A 24,168-nucleotide genomic window follows, 5' to 3' on the forward strand; every position below is an offset into this window, starting at 1 on the left:
TAATTCACAGCGGCGGCCGTTCATCCTGCGATGTTGACTCCCGCAGTGCGAATGCCTCCCGAGCGTGTGGCGCTTTGCAAAAGTCCATCTTTGGCAACAAGCACCTGGACCTACACATCAAGAGGTGTGTGTTCAACGCCTGTGTCTTGTCGCTCTTGCTGTACGGACACACACACACACACACACACACACACACACACACAAACAAACACACAGGGCAATGGCGTAATTGTATGCCTGCTCCGGCGAATGTCTACAATCTTCTCCACATTCTAGTTACTTGTAAGTAATAGTTAACGGTTTAGATTATACACTTGAATGTATATCTGTGATAGTGATAGTCCACAATGTCAATGGACGTTTGGGGTAAATACAAAATCAAGGTTCTGGTGACTGATAATATTAGCAAAGAAATGATGTATGTGACCAATGATCAACTTCGCCAATTTATGTTGCTGAGCGCGGCAAAAAAACGGGGGTGGGAGGGGTGGGGGGAGATCAAGGGACCTAGCGCTGACAAAGTACTAAACTATATGAAAAAGAAGGACGTGATGCTGAGAGAATCTAGTCATTGGTGTAGTGGTGATGTCATCAAATAGGTAGTGTGCGGTAGAAATATTATTACTCAGTCAGGGATGGAATTGCCCATCTAGCCGTCATGGTGCTGGCAGTGAGCTCAGTTTCCTTTCCAAGGTCAGGCGGATCATAGTTAGTGTAGTATGGTGCATATGCGGCACGCTGCGATTGGTAGGTGAATAGAGAGCAGCGGGTTGAGTCGGATACTGGGATAGGCTTACACTGCGCACTGTGCGGCGGATGACTGTATGCCGACCAAAGTTGCTACTTCAGTCTGGCTGGGCTCGGGCAATGGGTCGGGGATGGGAACGTTTGGAGGTACTGTTGGCGGCACTTGACTCGTGGCACATTGACCAGGAATATCTCTGCACACCTGTAGCAAATAGTACAGTTGAGAGGTACAGCAATACCTATGTCAGTGGTTGTTCAATAGGACCGTGATGTAAATTGCTGTACAACAACAACAATGACTGCCAGGTATGTCTTACTCTTCTTGGCAGATATCCCTGTCCTACAATGGTGACAGTCGGTTCTCTTCAGACTTTTCCCTTTCGCTCCCACAAACTGATGAATACGTTTTAGTCTAGACTATTTGCGGACAATAACCTGCCCTAGCACATTCCTATTCAAGCTTCTATTGAAGGTTCACTTTCATGGCTAATGCTATTGAAATATTCTGATCCTTATCCCGACGCAGTTTTCTTCCCTCCGCTTATCCAGGTTATCCTGTCCTTCATCTTTTCTCTCTCTCTTTCTCTCTCTCTCTCTCACTCTCTTTCTCTATCTCTCTCTCTATCTCTCTCTCTCTCTCTCTCTCTCTCTCTCTCTCTCTCTCTCCATCGTCAACATAATAATATCATTAGGCATGATTGTCCGTGGATTATCCACGCTCTCACAAAAAGACGAAGTTCAATTACGGAATATGCTTCAGAAACTGATCATAAGCCAACTATGGTGAATTCATCACCTATTGAAAAGGGAATGGAAACAAACACGTCGCCCATCATAGTGCGATCCCCTCCACCCCCCCCCCCCCTCCCCCGGTGCTTGCTGTGTTCGTTGACCCCCAATTCCCCAGACCTGGCTTTGGTCGGGGTATACACCGCAGCTCACCAGCACGCCTCATGTAGCGCATATACACGCATGGATGTACTTTTGTTTTGTTCCTAGCCCTCTTTTCGTAGGTATACTCACCAATAAATGTTTAAACTAATCAAAGAAACTCACCGTCTGTCTCAAAGGAAATGGGAAGAACATATCAGTAGCCTGATTCGGAGGACGAATAAATCGCTGTACCGTCTCTACATCGCCGCTCGCGTCGAAGAAATACCGCAGCCGCAGGTCGCCAAAGGTTCCCAGGTTAGGAAGCGTGACATCAACTTGCGAATTCTCCAGAGTTCGTGGCTGTCCGGGAGTCTGCGCCTCTGGGAAGAAATAGTCGAACAGGCCGGAACCGTCCGTCTGCGTCACCTGAAGCGCTGTGTCATTGAACTCAGTGAAGTCACGTGCACACTGGATAGTACTGCGATCATTGAATTCGCTTATGAGAGTCTGCACGGAGCGCGTGAAGGAGTTGTCGTTGAAAACGCTGAACGCGGCGGAATAGAGAGCTGACGGACTAAGCCCAGCATCACCTGCTGCACCTTGAAGCAGATCCACCTCTGTGCATTCTTGTGCTAGGATGCAGTTCGTGCCCGGCCCAGCAGTTGTGTCCGCTGTGGGCTGTGCAGTAGCACCCGGAGCTAGGGAGGCAGGGATGTTGCTAGGACTCTGGTTGTTGCGAGCTGCCATGTTTCCTGCTGCGTCGCCTTCGCTAGAGTCCTCATTATCGCTTCCACCATCCTCACTTCCGCCTGTCCCTGTGGCCATGGCATTCCCAGCATCGCTGCTGTCGCTGCTGTCGCTGCTATCGCCACTATCCTCGCTGCTATCCATGCTACTTCCATCGTCGCTACTACTTCTGGCAAAGAGATGGAGGTCTTGCTTATCTTTCAGGAAATTTCTCAGTGTGGCCGCCTGGACGACAGCAATGACACACGCAGCCAGTGCTAACAACCACAAAGTCTTCATCTTGCCCTTCTTTGCTTTATAAAACACTGCAACAAAATATACTCAGTAGTTGCAAGGATGCTATTTTGTATTTGTATTTATGGATTCTCCACAGGCCTTAGCCTAAATCGAGGGAGTCTCCGAGCTCAAGCTACGAGATCAGTAACCCAATGGAAGACTCTGTGCTCTGATGAATTTGTAACTGTCCTGACGAAATCCATCCCCTTTTATTGCCCAGAGAGCGATCCCGGTGTGTTGGTTTAGCAAAATTGTTAGGAATTCCTATTGTTGTGAACTTCTCCATGTGCTTGTGTTCACACAATACAAGTCATATCATTGCTGATCCTTGGACTGCAATATTCCTATCTGATGCCACTGTTGTGTTTACATGGGAATAGTGCACTTCACGCGTGCTGCAAAAACAGGAAGCCACCACTACAGGCTACAGCAGCACTCAATCTGGTTCCGCACACACATCGCGAGCGCTCCAACCCCCCCCCCCCCCCACACACACACACACATTCACACACGCACCATGCACACACGCGCGCGCACACACACACACACACGCACACACACACATATACATACATTCTGACACAGAGTTGTACCAATCGCCCCGGTACACGGCCAACAATAGCCTGAATAGGGGTGTGAAGTACGTATCGACAAGACATGGTAGTGCTACCTGGTCATTGTACATGGACTGACAAACGCGACGCGTAGAATCTACAATAGCCGTGGCAGTAAGAGGTTTTCATTGTGACATTGAGTTTGCTGAACGTCTATGTAATCTTCGTAAGCACCAGGCATTGCTAGTAAGTAGTATGGGACTATTAGATTGATGCATGGCTCGCGTTGCAATATGCTTGTCAAGCTGTCTTATTGCTCAGCACTATTGTGCACGGCTGGCACCAGTCTGCTTGAATTATGTTAGACATTATAGCGGCGCGGCGCACTTCTGCCTGATCTCAATGAAGGTGCCCGATCGCCCGCGTGGAAAGTACACACGTGCACAGGAGCTTACCAACGGCTATCCAAATCAAGGTTTTCGGAGCGAAATAACTCGTGTGGGTTACGAATAATGTGACTGGCCGGCCCTGTACTGGCACCAGCGACTCCCATCTTCCGTTCTTCTTTAGCGTTCAATCACACTTCAAAGGAGTACGAATCAACCGTTCTCTAGATGTATCAATGCTTAGATTGATGCGACCTTGTACTTTAGATGCAGTTTACCATTCCAGTCTTTTTTGCGCATGTAATGGGCAATATTGTGAACTCATTAATTTTATTATAATTATTTATTTACTTCGGCTGTGTTTACATGAGAAATTTCAACCCGGGTCGAGTTCAGCCCGGGTTGAAAGTCTGTACGATAGACAAAAGAGGTGAGCGTTTACATGAAGACAGTTGACCCGGGTCAAATACTGATATGCAGCCAAAAGTCCACTTCTACAGTCCTGTATGGTCACGTGAATCCGTTCGCGCGAAATTTGCATCTGCAGTGCCGTTCAAACCTGGCGCGAGATACGCACAGAAGTACGTTTGTACGATTTTCTTGACCCGGGTTGATTTCAACCCTCCCCTTGGGGGGAGGGTTGAAATCAACCCGGGGCGAAATTTCAACCCGGGTCAAGCGCAATGCGTCATGTAAACGCGCCATTCATTTTATGCACATGGCGGGTTGAAAGCTGACCCGGGTCGAACTCAACCCGGGTTGAAACGCCTCATGTAAACACCGCCTTCGGCACCTCGTAGCATGTCAAGACAGCCAATTGAATTGAGGAGAGGGTGAGACCAACCACGGAAGAAGAGAAGAAAAAAGAGAAGGAAAGCACGTACACAAAGTGGGGAGGGATCAGCAAGTTACAAAGCAATGGGATGCACAGCGAGCTATGCAGCGGAAGTGGTGTGGCTGTGATTTTGTTTACTGGAAGACTCATGGTGGCAATCATCAAGCTGAGACAACAAAATCTGCCTGCGGCCGAAGACGGTCACAGTGTGGGTGATACTAACGCTAGTAGGCAACTGGAAGGAGGCACGGAGCCTGTGAAAGCTGTCGTGTTGAAAGGGGACCCAGGACGAGTAGAGTGGATATTGCCGACCGCTGCGTGTTTCACCTCCGTTTGTGCTATGAATAATTCAAGTTCAAGTTCCGCACCGCAGTGCTTCAGCTTAGACTAGTTTGTACACGCGATTTTCGCCCCCAAGGGAATGTTTGTGAGTTGTCGTCTCAGGTTCGCTAGGCCGCAGCATCGTGCCGTTACTGGCCAACTGAGCGCTTCGATCCTGTTGCTTTGTCACTGTATAGTGTATGGCCAATGCAGTGCAGACTAGTGCATTGCCTTTCACATGTTATCCGACAGTCGTCGGTACCGGTATCACCAAGGGGGATTATGAACTCTTGGTATCACGTAGCCCATAGAAGAGAGGCATTGTAGGGCCGGTCGTTACCGGGGTCTTCGACTTTGTGCTATTGACGCATCTAAACAATGGTACAGTTATGTAATGCTAGTACCGTACTAGTAGCAGCCAATCTGATATTCACAGTCACACGGTGGGTGATGATCTCGTGGGCACCGTCCGTGGTCTTTGACTTGAAGAAAATTGTAATACAGATTTGTAGCAACGAACGGTACATGGTGACGGTACACCAACCACAACTAACTAACTTCACAAGGTCACTCACTATTCTGTACATAACGAATTTGCCTGGGAGTGTACGAGGCGTGATCTCGTTGTATGCTTTGCACTTCGTGCGTCTGATTCTCTGTTAGAATAGCAGTGCACACCTGGATCAGGGGAGGGGGGGAGAGATACATGTACCTTGCACTGCAATCCGGGTGCTGTACAGTCATGATGGTAGCAGTTGTTGGAACACGTATACAGACAGTACCCACTAAATGAACGAGTCGAAGTGTCAATATTGCACGTCACATTGTTGCAGCGCAAACCGTGCTGTTGCTGGAAACTACTAATATTGTCGCATTATCCTTGTCATTACCAGTATGAGCGGCTCCGACAACAGCACCAATACCTTTGCCTATATCTGGTAAGCACACGGAGTGCTTGCTTTACACCAGGAAGAGCCGTTTGTTCGATTTTCCTCATTGCAAGAGGTGGACCACTCTGTATACCCATCTCCAACAAAACACCGCGTGCTATCACCGGCTCCGAGCCACGTTCATGAGACGTCGGCCATCGGACGTCATCGGCTTAGGCATTCTTCTCGATGGGGACGACGGTCTGACAGTGTCACGAAAATGCAAAATGTCCACACTTTTAGTATGATTGTAATACGCGCGTGTGCTTCACACATCAAAGTAACAATAACCACTACCACCATGAACATGTAAATCTACATGCTCTGTAACATGCTTTGTTGTCTTGTGCCGCTGATGAGAAAATCGTATCGCTGCACACCCGTTCCTGAGGCGAAGGTACATGTACATGTATGACAAACTTTCTTATTTAACTTTAAAATAGGGATTGCTTACTCTGTGCTTCGGTACTAATACATGTTGGTGTTTTCACCAAACAGTTTTTTGTATTCTCTGAATACTTGAAGTTCATGTAGGCATATCCATTTACCATAATGCGGTTCATCCACCATCCGTAGAGGGCTTAATTTGCCCAAGGCCAAGAGCGGAATACACAGACAGAAGAACGAGCAGTTGCGGTTTCGTAACTCTGAGTTTCACGAACATATCCATTATTTTAAACCCTCACTCAGCCACGGTCTCTTCCCGGCACACACCAGAAAGGGTTCACCAAATGCCCGGGCCTGGCCCATCATCACGGTCAGACAGTATACTGGTGTAGTGTATATGATGAGTCTACTTTGGTGGACATGCAGTTAGTCATAATCCTATCAAAGGCTATCATTTAAATGATAGGATTATGACTAACTGTCCACCAAAGTATTTTTGTTTCCTTCTTTTTATCCAATTTTATTATTTAATTATCGATATGAATGTTCATTGATACATGTGTGTACAATACGTTGTATAAAAGTGTACATTGTATGTGTGGTGGTGCATGCTACGTGTCGGAATGTGTGCACTGAAGTTAGTTTGCGCCGCGTGATAAGCTGAGTATTCCGTGTCTGTCGTTCCCATCCCAGACATGCGGGCCGATGGGCTACTACCGGTAGGTTGAAACAGTGTGCACTACACTAACACACGTATAAACAGTGAAAAGTGAAAACCTACAGTGTATACCGGCGTGTACGTGTATACTCTAGTGTCTTGTATAGAAGCCTGTTTTGAATAGAAGCCTGATTTTTAAGATACACTGTCAGCACATAAGCCTGGTTTATTGTTGACATACATAGAGATACGTGGTTTGAATAGAAACCTGACTTGAATAGAAGCCTAGCACTGACATCGGCTTATACGGCGTAAGCACCTGCTTTTATACGCGACATTCGACATTAGTTTTACGTTATGTACGTGTCAAGTATACATGTACATGTACACCACTTTCGCTGCATAGCTCGCTGGCCGGGCATCCCATTGCTTTGTAACTTGCTAATCCCTACCCCTTTTGTGTACGTGCTTTTCTTTTCTCTTTTTCTCTTCTTCCGTGGTTTGGTCTCACCTTCTCCTCAAGTCAATTGGCTGTCTTGGCATGCTACGAGGTTCAGAAAAAAATAAAAAAAATAATACATGACCCTTTGTACATGTACATGTATATGTATATGTCATAATTATAGAACCGGGAAGCCACTACTGAGAGTGGTTTCACAGTTTTGTCATGTGACTAAATTTGTGTAGAAAGTGATCATGCCATGATCACTTTCTACACATAATTATAATTATTCCCGTAGCTATGCAGAAGACGTTACTTCAGTAACGTCTGGCGCTAGCCAGGGTCCACACAGCTTTAATTTGGTGTTTGTTTGTTTGTTTGTTTGTTTGTTTGTTTGTTTGTGTCACGCCTGGCGTTATCCTGTATCTGTCCCGTACCGTACCGTACCAACAAAGACAGCTGGCCACAATATTTTTGTTTGTTTGTGCCATCGGCATGCCTGGCGCTATCCCGTACCTGTCCTGTACCATAAAGTGTACGGTACTATCAAGAGAATGAGTATATATGCGAAGTGTATCGGGGAATGCATTCAGTGCAGTAACATTTTGAGTGGATTTGTGTGCGAGGCCGAGATCCCACTAGCAGGTTGGCTGGGCCGCCTGTCGAACAGCCCGGGAATCGCATGTAGGCCGATAGCATAATAATTATAACGTGTATACAGTCATGTAGATGTATAGCAGGGAGTCATATTATGTAAACGACTCCCTGCTGTATGGGGAGATTTTCTGGAAAGAAACACGAAGTAGGGAGACGAGTAAATGCAATTAGAATGGATGTTAGTTGCCGTCAGTATAATAAGAAGAAGAAGACGAACGACCGTGATCGGCAGAGTCAGCGCCGGTCCCAGGAAACGGCAGGACAGACATCCCGTCGACTCCAGAACGCCCGTGATCGTCAGAGTCAGCGCCGGTCCCATAGCTATGCAGAAGACGTTACTTCAGTAACTCATTGAAACGTTTTGCAATACAATGATGTAGCTAATCAAAGGAAAAAAACTTTTCCATCAGTTCTAACAACATGCACGATGAGCTAGGCAACAAAGCATAGCGCAGGGCCCTGAGCTTCCAAGCTCTATCGTTTGTTATTTGTTTGTTTGTGTGTTTGTTTGTTTGTTTGTGTCACGCCTGGAGCTATCCCGTATCTGTCCCGTATCTGTCCCGTATCTGTGACTACAAAGGCTCTACAGGATTGTACATACCAGCTGGCCACAATATTTGCTGGCTCTCGTATCTGTCCCGTACCGTACCATCAAACACAGCTAGCTGGCCACAAACAGCTGGCCACAATATTCGTCGTATTATGTATACGATTCCCTGTTGTAGAGGGAGATTTGGAAAGCAATAGGGAGCGAGAGATCCGGTAGTCTCCAAAATAAGCGTGAACGGGCGATTCAGCGCTGGTCACAGGAAACGTCGGAAGAGAGATCCCGTCGACTCCAGAACGCCCGTGATCGGCAGAGTCAGCGCCGGTCCCAGGAAACGTCAGGACAGACATCCCGTCGACTCCAAAATAGTTATTTTTCTCTAATTTCGTCCGCTTTTGGTTTGCTCCTTTTCTTTTTCAAAACTCCAACCGGCCAAAGTTTAATGACAGTGAAAATTTCGTTTCGAGATCGGCCAAAGTTTCTCATCAGCCAAAATTTGTTGATTTACAGCATAAGGAGATAAAATGAAAAGAAGTGGATGAATTTAGAGAAAAATTACAATCCGCAGTAAATTCTGCAAATACTTTTGCCTGACTCATATTCAAACTGATTGAAACGTTTTTGCAATACAATGATGTGGCCAATCAACGGAAAAAAACATTTCCATCAGTTCTAACATGTACGATGAGCTAGGCAGAGAAACTCTTCATGATAAGAGCATAGCGTAGGGCCCTGAGCTTCCAAGCTCTCTCGTTCCCGTAGCTATGCAGAAGACGTTACTTCAGTAACGTCTGGCGCTAGCCAGGGTCCACACAGCTTTAATTTGGTGTTTGTTTGTGTGTTTGTTTGTTTGTGTCACGCCTGGCGCTATCCGTATCTGACGGCAAAAAGCATAGGATGTTATAAATTTTTCAATTCTCCTTTTTTTTCAGGCATATCCTGGGATTCGAACCCGCACTATCGCCCTACATGCATTCCCCCATACACTTCGCATTCATACCCATTCTTCCAAGTTGCGTTACGTTATTATCTTGCGTTTGAAAGCCCTATTTGAATATTGCGGGAAGCTGTATGTGGCCAGCTGTGTTTGATGGTACGGTACGGTACGGGAGACGGTGTCGTATTACCCTCGATCGTACCTGTCCCGTCCCTATCCCCTACCGTACCGTGCCATCAAAGACGGCTGGCCACAATGCATATAACTCAAATAGGGCTTTCAAATGCAAGATCACAATGTGAAACAACTTGGAAGAATTAGTATGTATGCGAAGTGCATCGGGGGATGAATGCAGGGCGCGCGATAGTGCGGGTTCGAATCCCAGGTTATGTCTAAAAAAAAGGAATTTTTTAAAGAATTTATAACATCCCTATGCTTTTTTTTTGTCTAGGTCATCAAGGCAAAAAAGCATAGCGTAGGGCCCTGAGCTTCCAAGCTCTCTCGTTATGACCCACAGATGCAGGGGTTGAGTGGAGTTGGAACCAATATGGCTGTCCCGCATGGTCACGTGACAGGTCAACTGATCATTGAGTGATGGTGCTGATGGCATCACTAACAACGCCATGGCCATACGACATGTGTCACCGTCGAAATGAGATCCTGTACTGTAGTGCACTGTAACCTCCGTCTTTAAAACTATATACATTTTCTATGAGTCCTACAGAGCTGCATCAAGAAGGATTGATAGCTAGTGTATCACTATGGTACAGGTAAAGGAATGCTTGGGGAACCCCATGATCCTATACGGTCAATTCTGACCTGAGGGGCAAGAGGTGTTAGACACTTCCTGTTTCAATAAGCTGGACATGGTGAGGGTGGTGAAGGAAAGTTGCATCTCTCACATTCAACCTACCAACACGGTTTCTCGGTGACAATCTAAGATGTCCTCGTGCTTACACAATGATATGCAGTACATGTATCTAGTTCACATTGTTCACACTTTCACCACGTGCCTTCTACAGTACGTGTATTGCTGTTGTTGACTTTGTTAAAGTGAAGTTTGTTTCCTGATGATTGCGAAAGCAGGAAACGTTGAGTAGCAGCAAACAAGCCTTGATTGCCCTTGTTCAACTTCAACTTGTTGTTCTGTAAAGTGGAGTTTCAAAACAGTATACACCGTACTAGAAAAGGGCTTTCGTTTCCGATGTTGCACCTACATTCAGCAATTCAATCGTTCGTGGTATTCTGTTCCGAAATCCACACAATATTCCGCTGACTTGCCGAGAAACCTTTGTAAAGTGCCTAGTGTTGCCCGATTTTCTATATGCATCAAATTTTTTTCTGCTGGCCTTTCCTTAACCCAGTTAGGTAGGCTTGAACGAATGCTAAAGCGAGCTTTGCGTTCAGTGTACGATACTGGTTTTTGTAGCCCATCAAGCCCTTTATTTGCGAGACTTGGTTTAGATCGTTTGGCATCCATGTATTGCAAGAAATTACTGTATCTGACCTGGCGCTGTTTGGAAGGCCGCTGTAGTGTCACATTAAGGGGGCACATCACCCAAAAATTTCATATGGCATTCAATTGTCCGTAACTTTGGTGTTTCTCAGTGGATTTGAGTGAAATTTTGACCACACACTCCTGCCACTATGCTGGCCCTCAGGACATGATTTACAAGTTCTTGCGCCTCACTGACAGGCTTTCCAGGCCGGAAAAACTCAAATTTCCGGCATAGTGCTACGGTGTGCGAGCCACCCAGGAGCCAAACAAATGCATTTACATTTTTTTCACATTTTCGGGCCCATTCTGTCCGTGCGCGGGACCCAAACCTAAAACAAGTCCAGAAGCAGCCATGGGTGGTGGGGTAGGGCCCCTCAACGTGGCCCTGGAATCTGTCACAACGGAACGAGTGGGCGTTCTTTCACGGACTCCCACAGACCCAAGTCAATTTTTGAATTTTTTTAGGTTTAGCACGTGCTACGAGGTCGTACCTTTGATACAACATCCAGTGCTGGGACCTCCACAGCAAGCCAATTCCACAGCGCTGCACACCAAATCCAGGATGCCCTCGGAAACCGGCAAAGATTGCCACTCACGTTTTACTACTGCCTAGTACTGAATCCTACCTGACTTCTTGACACGACTCAAACTTGCCAAAGTCACTAAATCAACGTCAACTACAATAGGGCTTGAAAGTGATGACGTCAAAACGGCCAGGGAGTAGTAAGTTGACATCAGATTTCTATTTTTGGATCCACTAAGGTGTGACTTTGCTATTGCCTAAGTATGTGGGTGCATAGCAACCCACTCATGTCGCATGCAGGTGTGACTTTTATTTCGCCACCAGTTGTAACCCCGCCCCCAGTAGCCAAATCAGTCAGTTTCACTGGCTACATCACCATGCTGTGGGTAAGACCGCTTGAAATGTGATTGGATCCATACAAAAACTGGATCCAAGTGGATCCAGTTTTTGAATTTTTGAAATTGTTGCTATGCTGTGACGTAGCACTTTCAAGCCCTATAATCAAGCCACATATCTGCAACGTCACGAGGGTGCTGGCAAAAGTCCTGCTGCACGGCGGCGGGCTTCGCCCGCCGCCGTGCAGCCCAATACGTGGTTTTTTAACGTGATTTTTTGGACTTTTTTGGACTTGGGGCAAAATTCTGCACACTTTCGCGTGTTTCCATAATACGACAAGTTGCGCACGGTCTGCTCACATTCAAATACAGTGCTGCCAACAAATGACAGCATGCAACAAAAAAATCTTTCCTTGCAAGGGCACATTTTCGGCCATAACTCTTGAACGGCTGGTCAGATAGGGACACAGTTTTCAGAGAATTTGCAGCTATTCATGCTCTTTCAACTGACGTAGCACTCAATATGAATTTACAAATTCGATTTTTCAGCGAATTTTTGGGTGATGTGCCCCCTTAAGTCAAATGTTCGAGCGTTTAAATAATGGTCTTGCAACGCGCAGCCTTTTATCACGCACTCTTAAGTTGCCCATGCTCAGAACTGCCTTTGCCCGTCATGGCGCTTCCTTCCAATGTGCTAAGCTGTGGAATGATTTGCACCCTCTAGCTCGCTGTGTGGATAACTCCGCCCGTTTTAAGAAGCTGTTACCCCAATGCCTTGCTTTTTCACGCTAGTAATTATGACTTTCAGCTATGCAAAATGCGAACATGATCACCTATCCAATACCGGTAGTCTATTATATTAATTATTCATATCTTTTTGCATCTTTCCCTCGAGTGGGTCTATTGTTATTAGGCAATTGTCTGTTATAGTCATCACTATAAATAAAAATCCAATCCAAAAATCAATCCAAGATACATGTAAAATTTAAGTGAATGCTGCTGTCTGATGATCGCTCCGATGCGTCAAACTTTAAGTTACAGCTAACACAGCCTTTCGCCTCTGTTGTGTGTGTGTAAAATTTAATGTAGTTCCAAAGATGTTTATTGCTAATAAGTGTACTTCATGAAACATCGCTGGGGCGGAGGATCTTTGACTGAGCCTCCTCAACTGTGCATGCAGTATGCCCTGCGGGCTGGCTCGCAGATTTCAATGCCTTGCATGATCGAGGTCCAGGTGAAAATGCTTCCATCGTGACAATGTCAGATTCGGCTAGGAGGTTCGCTAGCACATTTAGTAGCATGTTAACACTCCAGCAGTTGTAAAGTGATGTTTCACAATGTCCCGGAGGAACCAACTGTACTGTAGTCGTGTATATATTGTACTTCGAAGTAGTAATAATATACGTCCTTCCTTTATCAGTACATTGTACTTGACTCCCATGGTTCGATTTCAATGAGCAGCACTGGACTTGGCTTGTTTTGATGGCATTGCATGATCCTGTATTGGATTTGGGTGATACGAACTATTCAGCTCTGTGCCAAAACTCAACAGTGTAGGGTTTGCCTTGGCCCCATTTTTTTTAATCTTCGGCCAAAACGACTTCTACTGTATTCACCTTGTCTTAGTGGGGGTGAGACATCTTTATCTTTATTTATTTGAGGGATGACCCAGAGGTAGGTAGCCTATCAAGGGGTTGGTTCTCCACTTGTGCGATATTGAATAGGTAGCATATATTAAACAGGGGGGGGGGGGGAGGGAAGGGGGATGGGAGGGTTGCCATACTAGGGTGTGACTCTGTGAGCCCGCCTGTTTGGAGTGTCTGCACCGGAAGTACATCTGGCTCGACTCGTCTCTAGATCTACCGAGTGCAGAGGGCTCACACCTTGATCTAATGACTGATGTACACAGCCTACGTACCGTCGGTGCACACAGCAGACGCGAAACCATCTCGCTCCGCAGATTCTCGCACTTGAGCAGCTACACTAAATAATAGCAATGCCGATGGTCATGATCATGATGATCGCTGGTCAGTTCATGCACTGTGTCACTAAAAAGCTACATGATTGTATACACGGTGTCTTAGACGCGAGAAGTATTCATGTTGTGGCCGGCACATGGTACCGATTCTTGTTTGCTGCCATGTATGAAGACTTCAATGTCAATTGCGGAGCGTAATCTTTACTTCCGCAGACGTTACATGACAAGCAAGCCACCATTATTCTTCTCCCGGCACTGCACTGATAGTGATGCGCACAGATATTACCCGTATGTTATCAAGATGGGGATGGTCAGTTTTACCACCATTGCGTATGCGTGTTCCGATCAGGGAGTAGTACAATATGTATTGTACAGTACACTACTACTCCCTGGTTCCGATGATGGATCGTCACCATGCTACCTCATGGCTTGCCAGCAGCGGACAAAGTAAATACTCTTCCGTTGTAGTAACCGTTGTGTTGATGATGGCCGATCGGAAATCCTGTTGACACAATTCCCACAGTGATCAAGTGCAAGTACAGGCACCTCGCTAGCGCCCCCAAGAACATCCAGGCTTCGTCATGCGATCGTCGTCCGTAGTCTCTTTGTTTGCTCATGGCACGATGCCACCGTGGTACTGCCATTCCTCGGCTCCCCTGGCTAACCTATGTTGCTTTTAGTCCTCAGTCCCTTCATAGGTGGGTCGATATGCTACCCATCTGCAAAGGCATTCACAGCTCCTTAAAATGATCGCTGGGGTGCAGATGACGTAAACGCATGATTATAACGAAGGTTCCCATTATGGGATACTATTCAACCAGTGGCATGATGGGAAATCAATGCAGCAAGACGCTACGACACCATACACTGGCCCTGCAACGAATGTATGTGTTACGTCAAGGCTTGCTATCTGCAACGGAGCACTTCGAATCACATGTTTATGTATGTAACACTACAGACAACGCAGGTACGTCCGTGCCCGTACTATGAAGAGGACGGCGCGTGCGCACACACACACACACACACACACACATAAATGTACGCACACACACACACACACACACATGTATATACGCACACTCCCTCCCTCTCTCCATGGTGCGTCTGGCCAGCGCGCTATGAAGCCGAGAGCTTAGGCTTAGGTCGGTGGAGCTCCTCAGACCTCACCACCACAGCCACTGTCTGACTGACTGTTCATTTCTGCATGCATGGTTCTTAGAGTTGTCTTGGTAAAACATACACGAAAACGGCTCAACCTCGGACTGTATTTCATTTACCACTGCTGGTGAGTGGATGTAATGCCCAACCACTGGCAACCGACTATAGTCTAGTCGTCTCTAGTATACAGTGTTGCAAAAGGAATTCAATGCATGTGGTCACGTGGTGATGAATTCATATCACAGCTGTTGTTCCTCATTCTTATTTTTGAAGTTTCTGAATTCCTCTTTGATCCACCCCCTCTACCCTGGCTATTCTTTTATGCATTCAGACAGACAGGCAGACAGAGACAGACAGACACAGAGAGGGGCATTTGTGTCCCCCAGGGACTGTACTCCACGCTGCCATCGATGTTTGCATGATGCTTGTATATTTCCGGTGACCAATGTTGACCTCTGAACGTATTCTCCTGAAGGAGTCTTCACATCTCTTCCTCCACATCATGCACCTGCAGTCTCTTCTCGTGGTCAGCACTGACAGCAGGGCGTTACTTGAAGTCATGAAGATCTACACGAGATTGTAAGGACGTGTTGCTCCACCCTACAACTATAACCTGCGTGTCACGATGTCAGCTTGCCTTCAACAGATTACAAGTCTCTGATATGATCGATACTAATGATAGTAAAAGGCCGAGGTTTCACACTCGCAAAAGAGTGAAGGGCTGGTGTCTTCTCATACAAATCTAGACGCTTGTAGAGTGTGGCATTTGCACTGCACTGGACTTGTGGGTGTGGGCGTGTGAATGTGCGACGGCCTGTGGTGTGTGTCTGTGCGTGCGTGTGTGTGTGTGTGTGTTGATGAAAAGAAACTTTGATCTTGTTGTTACGTGCACATGCTTGTAATCATTCACGAAAACTGTGAAACCCCGGGGTTGACGACAGACACTAACACTAGTACAATCACCGTGTACTTCTGTCTTGTCTAACTCTTTTGTCTTCGTCAGCTTTCATGGTGGCTACGTGCTTTTCAAGTAAATAAAAAATAAAATAAAACTTGCTTTGTAGTGTTTACCTACGTCTACGAGAGAACACCATGGAGTGAGCACCACGGTCATTGTCACCGATCGGTCGAGCATACGTCGGTAGCGAATTGGGCATGGTGACGTCTTTCGCTAACATGGCTCATTAGCGCTTTGGAATTACTGTGGAATCCCGCCGAAACTGTGTTTCCGCGTTCGTGTGGGGACTGGTCCACAACTAATTACTTCACAAGAGACGAGACGGCAGAATCTCTCACCAGCAGAAACAGCGATAGGCGTGTGTTCGGCTAAGCGGTGACAGGTAAATGGCACAATCGACGGACAAGGCTTGTCGGGTACCCCCCGGGTGTAGACTTTCTGCTGGCACAAAGGTCGCGTGTGTGAAGGCCGATGGCGACAAACGAGCCGTGACGATCTGAATGGTGCCCATGTGTGAACACAGAACACTGTCACTGAACAGACTGCACGGGCTGCTCAAACTGAGGATCTAGGATCTAGGAAGGTGTCGTCGACGCGTCGCGTCGATGCTGGATCGACTGCTGAAGTGAGATGAGGTCGTTCGAGGGCGTCCTCCTGCACGTGCAGTCATCGTGGTCATGTTCCTTTTTTTATCTGCCAAGCAACAGCTAGTTCTTGCATCTCTGGCCCTACCCCGTTTAGGCCGCGGTCACACCAAAACCTCTGGCCAGTGGCACTCTCTGTACGACAAGGATACCGGTAGGTCCTTTCAGAGAGCTCGTGGCTCGTGTGCAGCAGCCGCATTTCGTTGGACATGACTTTCTTTCATCACGACGTATCGACCACGAACGTCACCTTCCTATCGGCTCTTTCACCTGCAGTTTGCGTAAACGTTTCCGCGAGCCTTTTCAAACAGAAACAGTTACTGGTCCTTGTAATTGTCGCTGTCGAAGTATTTAGCTTAGTGAAGTAAGTCTCAGTGGCCTTGTATAAGCATACAAGACTTAGTGTTGCCCTAGCATTGACCCCTTCGCCTGCGTACAGCCACTGGACCAGTATAGCTACTCTCAATTCCCCCCGACTACTACTACTACTAGTACTAGTCTAGGCGGTGTGCTGGTCGAACAATGTCAGCGTTCAGCTCTTGTTGTGTTGTGGCCAGCACCTTGGAAGTGAGGAGAGCCGCCAGAGAGAAGGCACAGAGCGCCAAGACGCTTCCAGCGGAAGAACATCGGGTACAGGTTCCCGAGAACAATGTCAATCGTGCTGTAAAGGCGTTCCAGCAGAGGCTGATAGTCCCGTTTCTGTCAGGATCATCCAGGTGGCAGTCGCAGCAGCAAGAGCAGGAGCGCTGCGATGAAGTTTCTAAGTCTAATGGACGTGAAGACACCTCTGCGTAATGCCCTGGCCGTCGCGCTCTTTCTGGCGGTGGCTCACGCAGCAAGCATCGCAGAATTGTTCGATTCGTCTCTAGCCGCGAGGTCTGAAGGTTATCATGTCCGCCATGCGAATACTCTACTTGGTCGCCTCTCGCGAAGTAGCAGCAGTAGCGGCGATGATGCTGAATCTCGGGACGATGCTAATCGGGAAACGTCATCGGAGAACGACGGGATCGACAGCGAAGATACTGAAAGCGACAACGATAACGACGAGGCAGATCTCGATGAGGAGAACTCCGCCGATGGCGACGCAGAAGATGGACTCCCCTCGATCGAAGAAGACCAAAGTCCAATTGAGCCCACCTTGAATGGAGAGTACGTGAGTACGACGGACTCAGAGGGAACAACACAAGGGCCGATGGAAACCTCGGGCAGCGTCGCGCCAACAGCGCCAACAGCATGTCCCCCGAGCCAGACGTGCCAGCAGGAGGACGTTCTTGGCAATGGCGGCGGAGAGCTGACACCATCAGCTGCGTACACGGCCGTTTTCAACATCTTCACACCCAGCATTTTCGACCGATCCGTTCAGATCCTGCTGGACGAGGCTAGTAATCCTGCTATCGCAGGCTGTGGCCAAGATTTCACACCGTTCAACGAGACGATGCTGAGAGTTACGCAGATCGACAGTCCCGCAGTCATAGACTACTTCTTTCCCGAGCCACTGGTGGCTGGCCAGCAGCGGACGCTGGAGAATGCCCGCGTTCACTTCACGCTGCCCGGCCTGGGCACGTTCGGCAGTCTGCAGCTGCGCTTCTTCTACGACCCTGTCGGAATGCTCGATACCACCCAGCAGCTGATACAGCCTCCCGACCAGGCCGATCCGGACGTCTTCTTCCCGTTTCCCATCATTCAAACGGTTAGTAGACCAGTGCCATCTCCAGAGTCGGGTCAGCCGGGTCAGCGACCCGGTTGGGGGGGGGGGGGGGGGGGGGTACTTGGACCGGTTTGGAAAAAGAACACCATGTCACCTGTGACTCGGTTGGGAATACATTAGGGAGTTCTAAATTTTTAGAATTCCCTGATGTACATGCAGTAGCACTTGAACGGACCCGGCCTCTGACCCGGTTGCAAGGGTTGTGCCAGGTACACGTATACCCGGTTGTTCTGAAGTCCTAGAGCAGACACTGTAGACATGCCCCTCTGTAACAATGCCTGTAGCCAGTTGTAACTTAGGCACGCTGATGGATGGGGATGGGGGGCATTCTGCAAGGCTGCGTAGTACTGTAAGCTGTCAGTGCTGTATTCTGAGGACCAGAGCTGCACTCAGTGGGACCAGTGTTATCAGGCTGAAGTCTGCTTAGGAACTCCACTTAAGATAAAGTCAACGCTAACTTCTTTTACGAAGAATGTGAGGCTGGATTGCGCATGCTGCTTTTCACCCGAACGTTCATTTTGACGAGGAAATGTCGGCTGCGTAGGCTATACATGGGAGTTTGCACTGTCCCTGTCTACTTGACTTGACTCTTGACTGACTCATGATTGCCATCCAGAGTAGCCCCTTGCGGTCCAGAGCATTCTTGACAGTGTTCCAACTTGCGGAGCTTATCTATCCTTGGAGTATGCTGGAATATGCTTCGAAGAGAATTATACTTTCAAAAGCGCACGATTAGGCCAAGCCAAACAAATATTGGTTGTGTTCGTTAGCGCTATCGAGCAGTGCTCAAGCTGACTTTCATGCCGTGGAATGTCTCAGTACTCTTTGTCAGTTTTGTGCTGGATTGTGCACGTCTGACTGTTCAAAATCTGGTTCAGTTGGTGGACTCGATCGCATAACTTGTGCCCACATTAATTTTTTCCATAATTACAAATTTCTCCTTGGCTCACCATCTGAGTTCAAACGAAATTTAATATTGATTGTAATTCTTTTACAAATTAATTTAACACAGCCATGGACAAGTGCAAAGCTTGCTGTGTTTCTCGCAGTTAGAGCACTTCGATTTTGATGCTTCGAGTTGATTAAAAAAATAGAATAAAAATACGTTGTTATTGACTGGACTGCATTGCGATCGCGGTTTGACCAGTGGCTCTGAGCTCCGCTGCTGAGACTTAACAGGGTCGAAACAGCTAGCTGTGCGGAGATTGACTCATGATAGTTATAGTGGCATTTCTCTGATCCACATCGATCAAATTTATATATGTGTATGTGTATAGCAGACTCAGCGGAGGACGTTCATGTTGGTTGTAACTCTGAGTTTCATGCCGCTAGGCAATCATCAGACAACTGACACTCGTGTCTACCCAACAGTATGCTTATAAACACATAGGGCCACAAGCATAAACAAATTTAGCGCTAAATCTGGATTTATGTGTATGTGTATGTGTGTGTGTGTGTGTGTGTGTCTTGTACAGGTGTGCACAGAGAACCCAGCTGAATGCGCAGTGGACATGCCAACACCACCACCTCTGATACCCATACCCGATCCTCTGCCCGTACCGAGCGGGAACGACCTGGCGACGATTGCGGTGCCTACAGCTTTCTCCGCCCAGTGCATTGGCTAATGGAACTTGAGATCGACGCACGTGTAACTATCTTGAACCACACACACACACACACACATGCACACAAAAAAAAGATCATTGAATTCGTATAAGCATGCCGGCAGCTTCATTACATTGACAGAGTGATCTGTGTACAAAGAGCACAGTCATTGTAATCTTATTTACATCAATACTGTTTGAATGGCCTGCCTTTCATTCGCTTGCAAGTCCATGTGATTGTAGGAGAGTGTCTTGACTGGTCAGATCATGGTTTTCTAGGGCTTGAACATTTTTCAATATCATGATTTTGTGTTGTTTTGGTGAAGTGGAATATGCATGCTATTTGTGCAAGTAATTCCACACCATGTTGATTTCTGTGGAATCAACAGAGTGTGCAGGCGAACTGTAGCATAATTGGTCGCTGCATATTGGAAATTGAGAGTGCGTATACGTACATGGTATCTTTGTGGCTGCCACAAACTTTGATGCATGTTCGGGCTTGGGTGAACTTTCGCAATGGGCATGCAATGCGATGTGTGATTTGGACCTTCTTTGTAGCTAGAATGTAGGGGTGAAACGGTTACCCTTTAAGGTTACAAACGGGTACCTGGCTTAACGGGCTGGTTATCGGGTACCCTTTAGCAGCCAATAGTGACAGTTACTATACATTTCGTGCCAGGAGGGCATGCAAAGTCATGTAATTCACAGCAAGTGCACTACAACGCGACAAGCGCAGCATGCGCACTTACTGCGCTACATGCAAAACAGTTTAAATTGTCTAATTTAGCAGGATCGAACAAGCAACAACACATTCAACCTGTACATCAAATTGAACAACTGTGCAAATCAGCTAATATTACCGTACTGTACCGTCGTACACGACTAACGGGTACTCGTTTGCTAACGGGTCAGCAGCTAAACAAACGGGTACCCGGATCACCCCTTTCACCCCAACTAAAATGTACAAAAGGTTCAAGAGTTCTCGTACATGGTAAAAGTTATACCCAGCTACACGAATGCTATGGTGACGTACACCCTCGCATTGAGCTTTGAGGTCACATCAGCAAGCACGGTCGCGGATCGCAAAAATGCTTCTTTGAATCCACTCATGCTAGAAGCAAGGATACATAGTAACATAGAAACACAGCATGTGCAGCTCAGATGGGTTGGCGCCACAGCGAAATTCCGGGATTAGGCCAAGTAAAAAAAGACTGACTGTTTATCGTCAGCGCGCGCCCGCCCCGATTTTTTGCCCTCCCGGGCGAATTATTTTATTTTTTAGTTCTGGTATATGTACACAATGAACTAAGATCACTGGGCATGAGCGTTAATGTTGACAAAACCGTGGTCATGAGGATCTTGCCGAAGAATGCTCCTGACGTACAAAGACCCGTTCTTGTTGAGCTGGGTGGCACTACCTTAAGGGAAGTGAGTGTAATTCGCTGCCTTGGTATCCTTATCGATAACAAGCTCTCATTTGTTCCACACGTAGATCACCTCACCAGCAAGGTGTCACGCAAGATAGGCGCGTTGCGACGCACCTTCCGCCAAATGGCAGCATTTGCCCGTCGCCAGTACCTGCTTAGTGTGATTCATCCCGACTTTGAGTATTGTTTCCCTGTTTACGCATCCCACCTATCAGCACAGTCCAGGGAGAGATTGTTTACCTTGTTCCGTAGAGCTGTACGAGTTACCTGCGGTGCTTCATATTATGATGCTGTACCACCCCTTCTTGCTTCTCTTCAAATAAAACACCTTGAATATCGATACATTTATCAATTTCTTACGTTTACGTTTATTTGTCATATTGTTCAGCCTGCCTCATGCTTACGCAGTCTTTTCCCTTTGCCCACCTCTAAGCGGTCAACTCGTGGAACTACAACAAACAATTTGTCAATTTGCTTGTATAAATCCATGGTAGGGTACAATTCCTTTTCCTCCAGAGCATCCCTGATGTGGAATGCCCTCCCTGCTCACTTGAAAGGAAGTGAGGACATCAGATCATTTTCTACAGAACTTTTGCACGCTCTAAATGACGACAAATTGACTATATCCCTATACCCCCTCCTTTTTGAAAATGTATTTCACCAATAAAATAAGGCTTGGAATTTTTCAAACATGAATATCGACGGACTTGCCCCTTCTGTTCATGCATTGCCCTGCTCTAGTAATGGTTCATGAATCCGCCCAGTCCACATTCCTTCTCCGTTTTTCTTTCCTTTCAGTTGCATCTTCCTCTCTGCTATGTTTTATTTTCTCTTTTTGTTCGTCCCTCTTGATATTTGTACTTTGTACTGTTGAGGCAACGAACTGAAATAATAAAAACCAAACCAAACCAAACCAAACTGTATGTACTACAATCTTCATGTACATGTATGCCTATACGGCGATTACGGCCTCTAATGAGCGTGGCTAGGCTGTAGATCTTGGAAGGCGAAGTCCGCAGATTGAATCATACATGTGCATGAAGGTGCTATAGGCTTGAAAAGTGAAAGAGATTATCAGCTGCCTGATTCTCTTTTTTGTCCTACGTTGCACGTTGGTTGTTTCACTTTTCCCTATTTGCGTCCTCAAAATTATCTTGCAAGATTTTATTCGTGGCTGACGATTCATCTGCATCACATGGATTTATCTCATCCTGTGCAAAATGGCTTCAAAAAAAGAAAAGCGAAGAAAGAGGCATGTCCAGGGGTTGCGAACACCTACCATACAGCCATACATGCAAAATAAAAAATGAAATGAAATACGTCCGCCCCGATTTCTCGGGAAAATCTGACGATAAACATTCAAAGAGTCGGCGTGGAGAAAGCAATTTTATTAGTGCAATTAGGAGTATAATCGATGCAGACATGGCCAGACAACAACGAGTTCATGGAATTTTTAAGGATTTTTATGTTATTCAAAATCGATTTTCGTGTTCCGCTCATCAGTGAATAGTATCGGAACTGAGGGTACTGTGTACAAAAATAGAACATTTTATAACAGCATAATTAATTAAAAGTGTGAACAACAAAGGAAGTGCTACAGCATTACATAATAGGTGTCAAACACAGTGCTAACGTATATAACTGAGTGCAGCCACAAAGCAAGAGGTGATACAGTGCAACATGACACAACATTTACATCTGATAACCAGCTACGAGAACAACTTTAGCGCGACTACATGCTTCTTTTGTTTACAAAGAACAGGATTATGCACACGAATACATACAGCTTCCAGAACCTTCAACTGCTTAAGGTGGCAGTCTGGGTTCGCGGCCCGACCGCATGAACACAGCCGTAACTTCCATAATAATTGATGAATTTTGCTCAAATCTTGACCACATACCCAGTGTATTTCACTAAGTCCAATGAAGTATAAATCAAGCTCACACATGGGAATCCGCAGACACAATAGTCAAATCTGCGATTATGCCGTACCACCAATACCTTAGACGCAATATGCAAACGCAGAAAGAAGCTGGGTAGAAACTGAGTGCTCCACAGGATTTCCTTCACATATACCTAGGTGCTAAGTGGAGCGGAATTTTGAAATCATATTCAGAACAAAGTACTCAAGCTGTCAAACAAAAATCATGCAATCGCGCAAAATTTAGGTCCTCGATCAGTAGCACTTTACTCAAAGCTACTAGACAAATATAAAAATCCATGACACTTAGCACCTTGATAAATGCTCACAGTTTCCAAAAATGTATGGTTTATGGGGTCTGTGACTTACAGGTTCTTCGCTACGCTGTCTAAGAGGTACGGGACTCAGTGGAAAATGGAGAAAAAAAGTGCTCTGTGCAAGTACAGATGGAGGTATGTCTGTCCAACTAGAACTTACTAGAACTTAGTCGAAGCCACCAGCTTCATATGTCAAACCTTCTTCCTCTTGCTGCTCATCCTGGATGCCTTTCCTGATCCTCCTTCGCTTCTTTCGTGACCTCTTCCCTTCTTCTGACTTCTTTCTGGCAGCATGTGCCTGTCTCTCACGGTCTAGCAGCTTGATGAGACGTGTCGTATGGTGTCCAGTAGGGAGGCCCATCTCGTCCAGAACGCGTTTCACTGCCACACCTCCATCATTGAACCAGGCCACGGCCAGGTAGACGCACATCTGGACAGTGGGAGCGGATGCAAAGCCTGTCTTTGGACACAACTGCCACACGAGTCCATTGAACGCTTCGTTGCGATTCTGCGTAGCACCCTTCTGGCAGCGCTCGAGCAAACTCCGGTCGGACAACCGAATGTAGACCGGCTTCAGTTCCTTCCATACTGCCTCTGGCAGGATATTGTGGTGGGCGTAGACATCACCACCTGCCTGTTGCTGCTGCCATCTACACCAGCTGTTAATTCCAGGCGGACAATACTGGTGCTGAGGTTTACTGTCGCTGGATGCACGATGCATGAGGGATGCCCATATGGCCCTGGCCATGGCTTGCAAGTCTCCGCTGTTGTTCCGCACAGCCATGCCATAGTAGGCTTGC

General features: G+C 46.8%; 2 protein-coding genes across 2 annotated transcripts; one reads left to right on the top strand and one right to left on the bottom strand.

Moving 5' to 3' along the window:
* Nucleotides 1-226: 226 nt before the first annotated feature.
* On the bottom strand, nt 227-2,829 carry LOC135815138 (dentin sialophosphoprotein-like). Its single transcript, XM_065328391.1, has 2 exons — nt 1,804-2,829; nt 227-949 (listed from the first exon to the last, which is right to left on the bottom strand). Exons 1-2 carry the CDS (start codon nt 2,644-2,646, stop codon nt 794-796), a joined length of 999 nt encoding a protein of 332 aa, XP_065184463.1. The 5' UTR covers nt 2,647-2,829; the 3' UTR covers nt 227-793.
* A 13,697-nt stretch (nt 2,830-16,526) lies between these two features.
* LOC135815149 (uncharacterized) lies at nt 16,527-20,161 on the top strand. Its single transcript, XM_065328402.1, has 2 exons — nt 16,527-18,080; nt 19,574-20,161. The coding sequence occupies exons 1-2, from the start codon at nt 17,142-17,144 to the stop codon at nt 19,721-19,723; spliced, it is 1,089 nt and encodes a 362-aa protein (XP_065184474.1). The 5' UTR covers nt 16,527-17,141; the 3' UTR covers nt 19,724-20,161.
* Nucleotides 20,162-24,168: the final 4,007 nt, after the last annotated feature.

This window comes from Sycon ciliatum, chromosome 1 (assembly GCF_964019385.1).
Source record: "Sycon ciliatum chromosome 1, ocSycCili1.1, whole genome shotgun sequence".
Taxonomy (NCBI): Eukaryota; Metazoa; Porifera; class Calcarea; order Leucosolenida; family Sycettidae; genus Sycon; species Sycon ciliatum.